Here is a 14,177-nt window from a genome sequence, read left to right on the forward strand (position 1 = left end):
CGGTCAGGTAAAATTACTGGACTGAAAACGAGTGAAAAAGCAACCAATACCCTATGAAAGACCCCCAGAAAGAACTGTTGCTCAAGAACACTTTGAAAAATTCTAAGAGAGTCTGATTCATTGAAAGCAAAATCAAAAGAAATGAGTTGTGGTTCAAGCCTGGAAAGAAAAAAAGACTAGGCTTCTTTACATTTCTTGAAGATGACAAATCTGGGACTCCACTGATTGGTCTTAGAACTGAAGAAGCTCCTCAGACGAGAGGTGAAACATCTTCAAGAAACTTAACGAATTCTAGTTGCTTTTTTCCCCCCAAGCTCCTTAGATTATCATAGCTGTACCTTGAAATGGAAATTAGAGAAAATAATTGAGGTGATTATATACAAAATTGTCAGCATCTCATGAAAACAATAGACTTAAGTTGTATCTGTTCAACTTGGATGTTCACTGCCCTTTGATTTGTTCAGTCAAAATGACCCAGTGATGCTTCAATCATGTTGAGGTTCAGGATCTAGGGAGGTCAGTCCATGACTAGTAATAGTCCACTGTTTTGTTTTGGGTTTTTTTATGTTTACTTGTTTTGTTGTTGTTGTTTGTTTGTTTTTTAATCTAGGCAGTCCTTTACTGCATTGGTGGTGTGTTTGGCATAATTTTCATGCTGAAAAATTAAGCTGTTGCCAATCAGGCATTATGACTCATCTCAGAGCATATTGCCTCCCTTTTGCTATTTTTAAGCTAAGCGTAAATATACAGTAAATCAGTGTGAATTTGTTCTTCTCCCTTTGTAGACAGGCGTTCTCTTGGATGAAACCAAAGCGAGCAGGATGCAAACCATAAAGACGGTGGAGACCCAAGTCCCCTTTCTAAAAGAGAGTTTCTTCACTACCACGTTCAAAGGCCGGCGGAAGAGCAGTGTTACCAATATCCTCCGTAAACAGCAACACTCTCTTCTTAATCAACAGCAGTGTATTTTAGAGCATCAGCCACACAGTCCTAAGCTCTTTCATTCTCCTCCAGTTGAAAATGGACCGGGGCAGCAAACCCCCCAGCATCACCGACTTGCTCGCTCAACCAGCAGCCCGTTATACAAGGCAGCTGAGAATGCAGAAGCAGATGGGGATAGAAAGGAGGAGCAAAAAGAGAGAAAGGCTCAGAATGTGAGAGAGGCTGAGCTGGAAAGGGGGGGAGAGGGAGCAGTGAGTGGTAGTGAGCCCGTGGCTGTCACTGCCAGTCTCCTCCTCCTTTCATCATCAGCCTCAGCAGTGCTGGGGGAGCCAGCATCATCCTCACAGCTGCCGTTAACTGTGGTGGGCAGACAGCAGGGATTAGCTGGCTCTGAAAGGGCTCTGACCAACAGAGGACCGGCGGCAGCAGAAGCTCATGAGGAAACCGAGCATGCCCAATCTCGACCCCAGCATCATGGCCTATTAGCCAAAGGTGTTCGTCTACTCAGGAACATGGGGAACCAGGAAGCAAAGCAGAAGAAAGGAGGAGCCAGCGGTGGACCAACAGGGGATGTTTCTTGTGATGGTGAGGCAGAGGAGCGAGAAGTGGACAAAAAATCCAAAAAGTCCTACAATAAAACAAATAAAGGAGCAGGAGAACATGGTGGTAAGAAGAAATCAAAGTCTGAGTCAAAGGGTTCTGTGTTTTCTGGAATGAAGATCAGGAAGAGTTTATCCAAGGTGAAAGGGTTGTCTAAGGATGATATGTTGGAAGATGGGAGATCAGCACATGTTGGCAAAGCAGGGGTCGAGTCTGGTGCAGAGAAAAGCCTGTCAGCTGATGAGATGGGCATGCTGTCAGATGTTGAGGGGGATCTAACCCATTTAACTGCAGACAGCCACGAATCTATGGGCGATGAGACTGGCCGGAAGACAAGTTCAGGGTCAGATGCTGAACTCTACAGTTTTCACTCAGCGACTGAAAGTGAAGACCTGCTCTCTGATATCCAGCAGGCCATGAGAGACCAAGGTGTTGCCAGTGAAATTGTTACCAGACACTTATCTGAAGTGTCTGGTAACAATATGTCAACTTTGGAGGGGAGCAAAGTTCCTGAGACTGGAATATCTCACCAACTATTTAATCTGGATGAAGACTGTTTCTCCCCACCTCTTGTTAGTGAAAGTGTACCTCAAGAACTGAATGATAAGTGTAAGAGACTGGAGAATGAAAGGAGTGACATATCTATATCAAGAATTTCATCTGGTCCAGGGTCTCTGAGTGAGAGTGGTCCTTCATCTTCTGCTCCAGACACAGAGAGAAGCAGTGGCAGCCTTTTTCCAAAAACTAACAGCACTTATAGCTTTCAAGACACTACAGCCACCACCACCTCATATGAAAGTGCTGAGGAGCCCCAGGATGAACTGGAAAGCCTGTTTTTGACTCCACATCAGGGTCAAGGTAGTCAGGCTGTACTTGGCAAAAACACATCATGTGACCATTTAGATTCCATAATGGTAGGGACAGGGCCAACTGGTACTCAAAAAAGTGCAAGCAGCATGGACCTGTCTGTTGAGAGGGAGGATGAAGAAAGTGGTGGGCGGGACTTTCTGTCTCTAGAAAGGAGAAAAAATAGTCTGTCTATTAGCCACCTGATAATAGACAGTCCCCCTGTTTTTCAGCCTAGACGAAGATCATCCAACTCCCCCTCCACTGTCAAATTCTACCCACCTGTCCACCCTTCCTATATTAAGACCACCACCAGGCAGCTCACCTCTCCAGTTGGCTCCCCCATTACCAGCCCTCACGTGCCTCGGAAAACAGATCCCATCAGTGGATCACTGGAATCCAACAAGGTCCAAGGGTTTAGGAGACGCAAGCAGAGGTCCTGCTCCATAGCTGGGCCGCACAGTGTGTCTGCAGACTGGTCGTCTGAGGTTGATGAGCTTAGTGTAAGACATGATGATGGGGCCAAATTTCCAGATCAGGAGACCACAGAGAAGAGTTACACAGGTGGGACTTACTGGACGCTGGGCTCTAGGAGAGCACACTATGGAAAGCAGACGTCTGCTGCTCCAGTACCCTACCTGGATGTCTTCTCTGGTGAGTGATATATTAAACAACTGAAGTGAGCAATCAAAACAGGTTTCAAAAAAAACTTTAAAAGAAGGTAAAGAGAGAATGATAACCTTCCTCCCAAAACATAGGTGCCAATTTAGTGTAGCTGTCTTCTCTTTTAAATGCCCCATAATCTATTAGCCTCACTGCACTCATTCTGAATGGCATTTCTCAGAGAGACCTGTGTGAAAGTGAGCTACAAGACAATTTGATTAATGTCAGTTTTTTTTTGTTTGCATCTACAATCTAAATCAATGCCACAAAGGGATGAACTACATGTTTTGCAATACAAAGAAAAAGTAAAGAAAAACATAGAGAAAAACACAGAATATCAATAGCTTGACTTTTTAATTCTATTCGTTTTGTGATTATTCTGCTATCACATTGGCACCAAAGTATCAGGAAGACAATAATGAAGCATTTCATTTAAATATTTTAGTTATTTCATAATTTATTCCTACTGAAGAAGTCTTAATGGATTGGATGCCACTCCTATTTGTTTGGCTCATACCCTATTGGAGATTAGGCCATTACACAACCAATGATTATAGTAATTGCCTAGTAAGTTTAATTACTTACAAATTGCACTTTATATAAGTAAGTACACTAGAAATACTAAGGTTATTATTTTAAAATACAATACTTAATGAAAACCATAATAAAACCATGGGGTGTCTTTGAGATGCGTTGTCTCACTCTAATAAAACAATGCCACTCTGTCCTCCTTACTATTGTGGAGCCTTTCAAGAGCTTAGCTGTTGTCTCCTGTCTTTGCCTGTGCTCGTAAATCAGAGGACCGAATGACAATGCTGCCACCCACCCACGGCTATGTCATCCTCTGATTCCACTGGCTTAGATAAGAAGCACACGCATACACAAACACAGTGGATGTTAAACTCATGTGACAGTTTTTCTGCAAGACAAAAATAAGTCATGATGTTAAATCAATTTCTGTTTGCGTCAGGTGAACTCGCTCCAAACAACAGAAGTACATAATGATCTGAATCCATATAAAATGAACATTTTTGTGCCTGTGTGGCACTTTTTTGTCCCGTTTATGCTCACAAATACTCAGTCTCTAACTAGTTTACCATTGCATGTGATACCAATCAGTGCAGCGAGGTTTACAGGTCACATGTACCCTTAAGGAGGAGTGGAAGCAATGAGAACAAAGATGGGGAAACCACAGAAAACTCCAGCTTAATGTTTGAACAAGTGACGACAAATTCCCACTGACGGATAAAAACAAATCTACAGGAGCATGAGTCATGTCATGGCTTTTAATTGATTTGACACTGTCCCCTGTATCACATGGTTAAAAGAAATCACCCTGTTTTAGAATTGGTCTTCCTGCTGTAGCTGTGTGTTGTTTTGGGCTCAACAGTCCTCTGCTGTCACATTGTTGATATCCCCCACCACCCTTCAAACTCCACATAATTCCTGACATTAATTTCATTTTCAAGAAAATATGTCATTCCTTATGAAGTATAGAGATTTTGGTACATTACTACATTTCTCACAGGTCAAACTTACTTTACAAACATGCGGACAGCCTACTTTATTTTCTGTATTTTATTCAAGAAGTAGAATTTATACATTTTGTAACCATGCTGTCGGCTTTAGCCCACCTTTTAGATTTTTTTTTTCAAGCTATTCCAAAACTTTTCTTTTTCTGCAATTTGATAGTTCTTTGCACTTCACAATCAGCACCACCTCTCTTTTCACCCACGTGTAAATGGTGTGAATAGAGTTTACAAGTGTAGGTGTTTAATTATCACATCCTAAAATGAAAAATGTCTTTTACATTCTTTGGTCAGACTGACATGAGGTGTCTAACTACACAATTTTTCTCAACTTACCAAATATATATATCTAAAAATAAATTTTAAAAATGTGTCTGTTCAAATTCATCTGAGCATCCTCCTCTAGTCTTGAAAACGGAGCTCTGTATCCCTCTGTTTTGTTCTTGCAGTGTCTGTCTTTTCTTTTCTCAGGTCGCGCTCTTTTGGACAGGCTGTGTATGCATCAAGGAGATGGGTCCTCTGAAGAGGATGTGAAAGAACTGTGTCAACGAATGCTTGTCCAGGGTCTCCTGCACCCCTTCAGCAACGGGCGTGCAGAGCTCCTTGGTGACAGTACTGTGTCACCAGTTTTTAATGTAAGACCTTTCTCTTCACTTACACTTAGTACTTATTCTAAAAACTGACCACATATTCAGGGGTAGGTTCATTTTTAAACAAATATATAGTTTAGCTTTAAAACACTTTACACTTTAAAATGCTCGATCCACATTAGAATAGCTCTAAAATAATTAGACTTAGGGTTTTTGTGGGGACGGAAATAACCCCTCAAAGCTGGGCAGCTGTGTTTCATATTTCTAACTTTTCTACTTTCATAACAAACCACTGTCTAAAGATAGTATAACATGGGCTGGGATGCATATAAAAAGCATGTGTTAATGAGATAAATCACTGAGTTACTCTTATGTGCAGTAGAGAGAATGAATGCATGGTGTGTGTTTCTGTATTTATTGTCTGACTATGATTCATCTGAGAGATTTCATTACCTGAAGAGCAGTGGTGTATGTAGAGAGGGTGACTATGCGGAAGTTGATTTCATGAATCTTTTATTTTCCACTCCAGTAAAGCTTTGCTCAGACCTAATTGCACATGCCTGCAGATTTTATCACAGCTACTGCTGGAGCCATTTCTGTCATGACTCCTTGCAGCTCCTTGCATGCAAATGAAGCTGTAAAATACGTGTAACTTGATGTACAATTTAAACTGCAACATATTTATCAGCACATCAGCTCTTTGAAAATATAGGCCTGTTCAGTGTCTTTATGTTGCTACAAAATGACAATCATAAAATAAGTCATCAAGTCATCCACTGATAAACACTCTGATGACTTAAAAAGAAAAAGATTTTTTTAAACCTCGCTAACTGTACAGCTTCATGGATATCACATTGAGTTGTTCAGCATAATGTATACAGACATTTATGCCTCAGTCTTATGTCATGGCAGGGAATGAACTCCACTGGCTTTGCTGAGCCTCTAGTGACGCCATGAGGTTGGCTCTTTCAGTGACATTTCCCAACAACCAGTGGATGGATTGCTGTTAAATTTTCTACATATATTCACCCGAGAAGATTAATTTTAATGGTGTTAATTCTCCTGACTATTGCTATCCAGGTTTTTCACTTCCAGTGTAACATCTTATCATCTATGACATAGCTAGACCATTTTAATTGTAATTTTTTTAAATTTATATAAAAAATAATTTAATTTGATTTAATAATTTTCAAAATTTATATTTTCAGCTCAAAGCACTGCTGTATGAGCACATAATAACAAAGCAAATATAGTTGATGTAAATTCTTGGTCTTTTTTTATCTGTCTAAAAACAAACAGTCAGGTCAGATTAGCTTTGGATTTTGCGCATTGGAACATCTCCTGCTGATGCACATGTGTGGACATATGTTGTATTTACTCATACGCACATAAAGGTTCAGTAGACTTCCACACAGACAAAAGCAAGATTACTCGCCTGACAGTGCAAGCTCTTAAGCTGATTTATTAACATAAATGCAAATCTCTGGAATACAAACTGTCATCTGTTTGCATGCTGCATGGTCAAAGTAGGCCACAAACAAACAGACCTTTTCTTTTTTTTCTTTTTAATCTTCAAACAATTCACTGTTGCATCAGTATGTTAAAGACACTTGTGGACACATACAAAAGGACAGCATGAGACATCCACGCTAAGGCTTTTCCTTGCATAGCTGGATTATTATTGCCTCTGACATTCATTCAGTCCCACAAATGCACATAAATGTGCGCACACATACATTTGTGCTTGTGTAGACCATCTGCTGACCGTGTTATGTAACAACTCCACGTGCCTTGGGCTCAGGCTGCTCTTCCTGAGCAAAAAGCTCACCATGTCAGGATTGGACAGAATTGTCCCTGCTCTGCATACTTCTTCAGTCTGAGGCTTGGCCTGGAGTCATGTATTATTCAGCCTGACCATGAATAACCTTTGTTGTTGTCATTCAGAGTGCAGATTTCATTTTTTAGGGCTTTCTATCTTAAAGCTAATCTCCTTTTGAAATTAAATCATCAGTCTGTCTTTGCTGTTCTGGAACCTTTTCACTTAAGCCCCTTAATATATCAGACCATTATGCTCTTTCCCTTTTAAAGTTGCTCTTCATCTTGAAATCAGTTATTTACTGCACCGACTTTGTTTTTTTCTTTCTACACCTCTCTTTCCTTTTACTTCATTCTTTCATCTCCTGTTTGCCCTCCACCGTTCTACCTAAATATGGCATTGCATCCAATTTGGTGGAGACAGCAAATGTATCACTTTCGTGTTTCTTGTTCAGCATATGCCCTGAATTATATACTCCAATCAGCCTCATTCATCACAAAAATGGGGCTTGATAATAATGAGTGTCTAAGAACTCTGAACATATGCTGTCCTTTGTGCTTGGCAAAACATTGCTTAGTTGATAAATTTCTGTTGTCGTTGCAAGAGTTTACATCGATCTCGCTCTGCAGGTCAGGTTACCACAGTGACCAGCTAATGCTGACATACAATATTAATATACTGCAGTATAGGGGCACTTCTGAAAAGAGTTGCCATTTATGCTCTCATAAGATTGGCAAAAAAAAGTAGAGTGCGATCTATCTGTTCATAGCCTTGCTATTTCACTTATACTAGTATGAAAAATAGAGTTGTGGTAGGTTTTGTAATGATACATACTTGGAATGAGAAAATGGAAAGCACCTGAATGCTCTAAAATATCAAACTTTAAAAAAAAAAGAAAAGGAAAAAGTGGAATAATTTTTACAACTCCATGTTTGCAAGGCAGAAAGCAAGCACTTGACTCATATTTACCCTCACATTGTTGAGTACCTTTAATCTGAGCCTCTTTAAGAGTTGTTTTAGGGTAGCCATCATTGTGTTGGGTGTTGACTGAAGAGTCATTGAAATAAATACTGTTAAATAATATAAATACAAATGTATTTAATTTCAGTAGCCTCCAGCTGCTCTTTGTCTAAAGTGATTAAATATATTTATGGAGCATGCCTTGTTGTACATTTAGAGGATTAAGCATTTTCACCATGACCAGAAACCATATTTGAACAGTAAGAGAGTCAATTGTAGCTTAGCGTTTTTATTTGCCATGGAGACTGACAAACTACTGGCAGCTGTGACTAGACTGAGAGCTTTTTTGACATTTAACAGGAATATTAAGAAACATGTTTCCTAGATGTTCAACAGTAGTGCTTTTAATACTTCTGTGTTTACTGACCTTTTATCTTTTACCTTACTGACCTTGTGTCTGATATTATAAACTTTCTGCATTTATAACTTGTGTTCAGGAAGAGCAGCTGTACACCTGGGCATCTGTAGGCTTGCCAGTGTCTCCTTACCTTTGGGAACTCTATGGAGGGGCAACCACAGGCAGGGTACAGAGCTTGAGATCCTCTTTCCATCAATCATCAGCCAAAACACCAGGTGCTCCACACGTTCAGGTTGGTTAAGTCTTCTCTTTAGTGTTAAATATCTGACAACTGTTTTTCATCCTGCCTGCACAGAAAGGAAAGTGTATGCTCTGAAAACATAAACTTAACATCTTTATTAGATTAAATTCAAATGTCTCCTCTTTACAAAGTCGAAGTTTGTTTCTTGCTGACTGATATATTCACTGCATATGCGTGTGTCTGAAAGGTAACATTTACCCAATATAGCCTTTTTTAAAAATTGCCATTGTAATATCATTCATGATTATAAACCAAACGCACACAAAAGACTTGAAAATGGTGCACACAGTTGAGTAAAAATCTAGAAGAGACTAAGCTTGATTATAATATTTTGCTGTTCCTTCTTGAATTTCTATTTTCTGTATTTAACACCTTTGGTACAAAAACATATATACAGGATGTATTAAACTGCTTTAAAAATGAACAATGGAAAAATTGAATTTTAGTGTGCAAAACAGCAAAGAAATGAATACCGAGGGATAGAAACCCGTTTAGTCTGTGCAGGAGTGACAAACATGGAAAGATATAATTACTGAACTTTGTATCTGATACATATATATTTGACCTGTATTTTAAATCTGTAATATTATTACCCACATGAATTTAGCTGTGAGTTTTTCCTTGGCCACCAGAGGTCAGGCTTGTGTTGAAAGTACTGTGAAACAAACACACGAATCCTCCCCGTTTCCTAGAAAAGTAAAAAATAAATAAATAAATAGAGGACCATACTGTCTAAATATTCTCCTCGCAATTCAACAAGGCGACTACAACTGGAGAATGTGTACTAGCAGACAAAACCCTCCTCATGTGAGGCCTACTGAGACTCACTGTCTCTGGGGTTAAATCTCTGGTATCCCCTCATCCCTATTCTAACCAATGTGGAGCCAGAGGTCTGACAGAGTCTAGACATGAGGGACTTGGTTGACCCTTCTTAACCTCATAATTCTGTCACTAAGCTGCCTGAGTTGTGACACTTTTTTTCCCCTCACTGTTTATGTAATTGAATGATAATGTGCCTAAGATTTAATAATATATTAATAATATATTATATTTATGCAATTTATTTATGTATGTGTTTATTTGGTTCACTGACAGACAGAATGCAGCAAGTTGAAGTCAGGTCAGTCATCCTCTGAGGATGAAAGCAGTCTCATCCCACTGCTGGAGAGGACCATTGATGACCTGCGGATTAAGATAGCTGTGTTGCAAGGCCAGCAGGCCTCCCTGGCAAAGGGCATCAGGGATAATATGGGAGCTCTGGGCAATGGTCACCACAAGGCCTCACAGATAAAAGAAGGACGATTGGGTAAGATGAGCCAGGAGGTGTCTATCCAGACCTCGCCTGTGGAAGAGGGATTTAAGTTTGATGTGCCTTTGAATGGGTGGTCTAGCAGCACGCCGTCCTCCATTTCACCCTCCATCGTCAAATCTTCAGAAGGCTTTGCCTGCACTTGCCAGCAGAGGCAGCAGAGCAGCATCCAGTCAGGTCTTCCTCCCCCTACAGTCTCTGGGGTTATGTCCCAACCACCACCACCACCACCTTTACCAGGGGGTTCCACTGCACCTCCACCGCCACCTCCACCACCACCCCCACCCTTACCCGGGCTTGGACCTTGTTTCCCACCTCCACCACCACCGCCCCTTCCATCAGGTACCGGAGCTCCACCACCTCCTCCACCCCTGCCTGGTTTTGGACCTCCACCCCCACCACCTCCTCCACCACCAGGCATGGGCCCTCCCCCACCACCCCCTCCTCCAGGAATGGGCCCCCCTCCTCCACCCCCACCTCCTGGCTTTGGGCCCCCACCACCACCAGGCCCCATGCCTTCCATGATGATCCAGGAAGCTGACCCTGCCAAGGCTATGATAGAACCCCCCAAGCCAATGAAGCCACTCTACTGGACCCGCATACAGCTGCATGCTAAAAAGTAAGGATATGCTGTAGAAAGTGAAGATAGATATGGATCATTTGCACAAAGGTATTCTCTGAACAGTAGAGATTTGAGAGGAAGCTTGTCCACTTAAGATAAAGATCGACCACATGCTGTGACTGCAATAGACATGCTAGCTTTGTGGAAAATGAAAGTGATGCAAGCCAGGCATTGTGGTCAGCAGAGAAATGACTTGAACCAGGTTTTCTTTCCTTATTAAGGCTTGGAAAACTGTGGTGGAACAAACCTCTAGAAATGGAGAGCTTGCTTTACGAGCAAGTGAGGAACTCAACCCAGAATTATAAATGCCATTTGGTGGCTAATGATTTTGGCAGTAATTGATTTTGGATTTTTATTCTCCAAAAAATAACAAATTAGTACTTGTAGAACTGCAGAGGGCAAAAACATGCCTTTAAAAAAACACAAATTACACTATGAAGTTCTACTTTGCTGTCAATCAAAAAAATGGCTCTCCTACTTACACTGTAAATAATTCCTCCCCCTCCATCTTTAGACATACTGTCTCACTGGTGTGGGAGAAAATTGAGGAACCAACTGTGGATTTTGAAGAATTTGTGGAGCTATTTTCCAAAAGCACTGTCAAGGAGAAGAAGAAGCCAATTTCAGACACAATCAGCAAGTCGAAGGCCAAGCAGGTATGATATGTTGTGTTACGCTCATGTGTTTGCATATATACTGATATATTTGCTTAGGCAAGTGTGTGTGTGTGTATTTGTATATTTATGCATGCATGTTTTTGCTTCTCCCCCTTGGGGTCACTACATTTGGCTTTCTTCAGGGCTTTCCTGTTCGCACTTTTACTCCAGTGATGGCTGTTCCTTTCCATTTCTCATCACTGTTGTCTCCCATTTACTTTGAGTGACAGAAGGAAATGCAACAGCCAGACAGTTATTATGTGGTGTGAGCTCTGGCTCCCACCCGACTCCCCTTGTGACCATCCAGTGGCATCAAGCCAATGTCTCGCGTGCGGTGAGGAAACCTCACGACGGTGATGACTGCTCGGAGAGAGAGGGAGTGGGAAGGGGAGAGGGGAAAACGGGAGGGAGTGAGAAGCGTGGGAGTTGTATTTCATGATGTGGTTCCTCTCATTGTGCTTTCTGTATGACTGAGTTTAATAGTCAGACTGTTTCCCTCCCAAGTGTCCTTTATGTCACTCCATCAATCAGCAAGGCAAACATTTGATCTACAATTTAAGGCTCTTTTGGTTAAGAGTTTTATGATAATGTACTATTCAGCTAAATTATGTATCTAAAACACAAATAATGTTGCACAGGGGAAGGAAGTTTCACCCCTCTAATTGAGGCCCTGTAGAATCACCAGGCAGTTTCTGCTGAAATGATATGTTGGTCCCAAGCATAGACACTGGCGGGAAATATTCTTAAGTTATGGGAAGGGATCAATTGGAATTTGACACCAAAATCTAAACCTTTCTTCCAAAAGGTTTCTAGTTGATTGAAAGTACAACTAGAACAAATGTTGAACAGCTTTACTCTTAACAAAAAGCTTCTTCTTCTACGGTTTATATTTCCCCATCTTGGTTTTCATCATTTCAAATTTGAATCTTCAAAGTCCATAGGAAGTACTGTCTAACTGTAGAGTACTCCATAATTACACAGCTATAGATTTTATATTTACATCAAAAGTGTGTCTGTCTCACAGAAGTAGTCATGAATGTTGCTGTAGCAGAATAAATGTGAACTTTCACGCTAAAGTACTGTATGGTGTAGCTTAGATCCAGCAGAGCAACGGTCTCGCAACTGAAGAAGTCAGTTGGATGACTTCTTCGTTTCTCTCACTCAAAACGCTGTGTGCAGATGAACAGAATCGACCTTTTGGGAGCACTGATTAATGGTGAGACTTCTTTGACAGCCTTGTATGAATAGGATCTAACTTGGAAAGAGCAGTTATTACAGGTGTTGTGTGTAATGATACATCTGTAGGACACCTGTTAATATTTTTTCCTTGAATAGTTAAAATTTTAGTTATAAATAAGTCCAGCAAGTCATTGCTAGATGTACTATTACTGTTACTGTAGCATTACTACGACACTCTAATTGACACCGCTCTGGATATGTTTATTACCACATTATGAAATATCTTTCTTTTTTTTCCCCCCTAATTGTGACGGGAAGCAAACTTACTTAGGTGTGTGTCGAATTCCCCCAATCATCTCTGTGGATGATCTCCAACACAGCCATGGTGATTCAGCAACAGCAAAAACATAGAACTGTGACTGAACCAAAATTGCAGTTAACCTTCAACATATTACATCTCCTACTGGTTCAGTTATTTGCATCCCCCTGTGTGCTGTGAGTGCAACTATTTTGCTGATGAGAGGGGACAAGCATCCTCCTCAGGACTACCACTAGAGAGCAGCTTTGACGTCAGTACTCCTCTGCTGGCATAAGTATTACAGTAGATGGGAAGATTTACTGCTATTACACAGTGTCAACTGTTAACCTTTGTACCTGCAGAGAGGTTTCAGAGGGAGCAGCCTTGCTTCTGACCTTTTTATATGATGTACTAGAGATATGGAGTGAAAGTTATGAATATGAATTATAGTATGTGGTTTACATCTGTTTAAGACTGAAGATGATGAACTGCATGTTTCCAATGCTCTGTTTTTCATCTTAAGAGATTTGAAGTCTAGGGTAGAGAAAATAAAAATATATATAAATTATTGATATATGACATTTATGAAAAAAGTGTTTATCTTATTAACATTTAACAACCAAAACTATTTTGTTTTTTTTAACAAGAGATCAACTCCAAGATTTTTTTTTATTTAAAAAAGTTAAACGTCGTTAGAAATGAAAATGAACAATATTTAAAAAATTGAAACCTCTTTATTTAAACATTATGATACACGCTGAGGCGTTTATGCTTCTGTAAGTTAACTTTTAGAGCAGCATTACCTTCCAAACAACTGGTATGTGACCCTACCCCGACCTCTATTTTGGTCAGAATCATAGATACTTCTATGGGCATCTTTTCTCATTTCTCACACACTAAGCTCTGGGACCCTCCGACACACACACACACACACACACACACACACACACACACACACACACACACACACACACACACACACACACTTCACCCTCATAAATCTCCACTGGCTCCTGGTCAAGTCACGCATTACTTATAAGATCCATCTTCTCACTTACAAATCCCTCAACGCTTTGGCCCCTCAGTACCTGTCTGACCTGCTGCAACAATACACACGGTCTCTAATGCTACGGTCCTCAGCCACGGGTCCACTTTCTGTCCCCCACATCAACCTAGGTACATTTGGGAAAAGAGGCTTCACTTTGGCAGCCCTCATCCTCTTTAACTTTCTCCAATCTGAGCTTCACAATGCCCCATCACTGGAGTCTTTTAAGAATTTATCAAAACTCACTTCTTTTAACAAAGCCCTCCACCTTTAGCCTTTTGTCTATTTTTATACTTTTGCTTATTTGCATCCTCGGGTTTCTTGAAAGGGACTATACAAAGTTGATATTATTGTTATTATTATTATCATTTATATTTGAGAACGATGAGAAGTTTAAAAGCAACATTTTCCATTATTTCTTGGAGGAAAGAATTGGGCTGGAGTTATGTTCTCAGTGCTGATT

General features: G+C 40.6%; 1 protein-coding gene across 1 annotated transcript in view; it reads left to right on the forward strand.

The window, feature by feature from the left end:
- Positions 1 to 14,177, forward strand: part of fmn2a (formin 2a) — a 41,575-nt gene that overhangs the window by 1,379 nt on the left and 26,019 nt on the right. The window contains exons 2-6 of the mRNA XM_086259163.1: positions 790 to 3,042; positions 5,052 to 5,215; positions 8,444 to 8,596; positions 9,701 to 10,533; positions 11,051 to 11,192. Coding sequence (XP_086115289.1) covers positions 822 to 3,042; positions 5,052 to 5,215; positions 8,444 to 8,596; positions 9,701 to 10,533; positions 11,051 to 11,192 — 3,513 coding nt within the window. The 5' untranslated portion in view covers positions 790 to 821. The remainder of the gene's footprint in view (positions 1 to 789; positions 3,043 to 5,051; positions 5,216 to 8,443; positions 8,597 to 9,700; positions 10,534 to 11,050; positions 11,193 to 14,177) is intronic.

The sequence above is a fragment of the Aulonocara sp. 'chitande type north' Nkhata Bay genome, linkage group LG13 (assembly GCF_057382095.1).
Source record: "Aulonocara sp. 'chitande type north' Nkhata Bay isolate Kocher_YH1m ecotype deep benthic linkage group LG13, A_spYH_male_GT1.1, whole genome shotgun sequence".
NCBI lineage: Eukaryota > Metazoa > Chordata > Actinopteri > Cichliformes > Cichlidae > Aulonocara > Aulonocara sp. 'chitande type north' Nkhata Bay.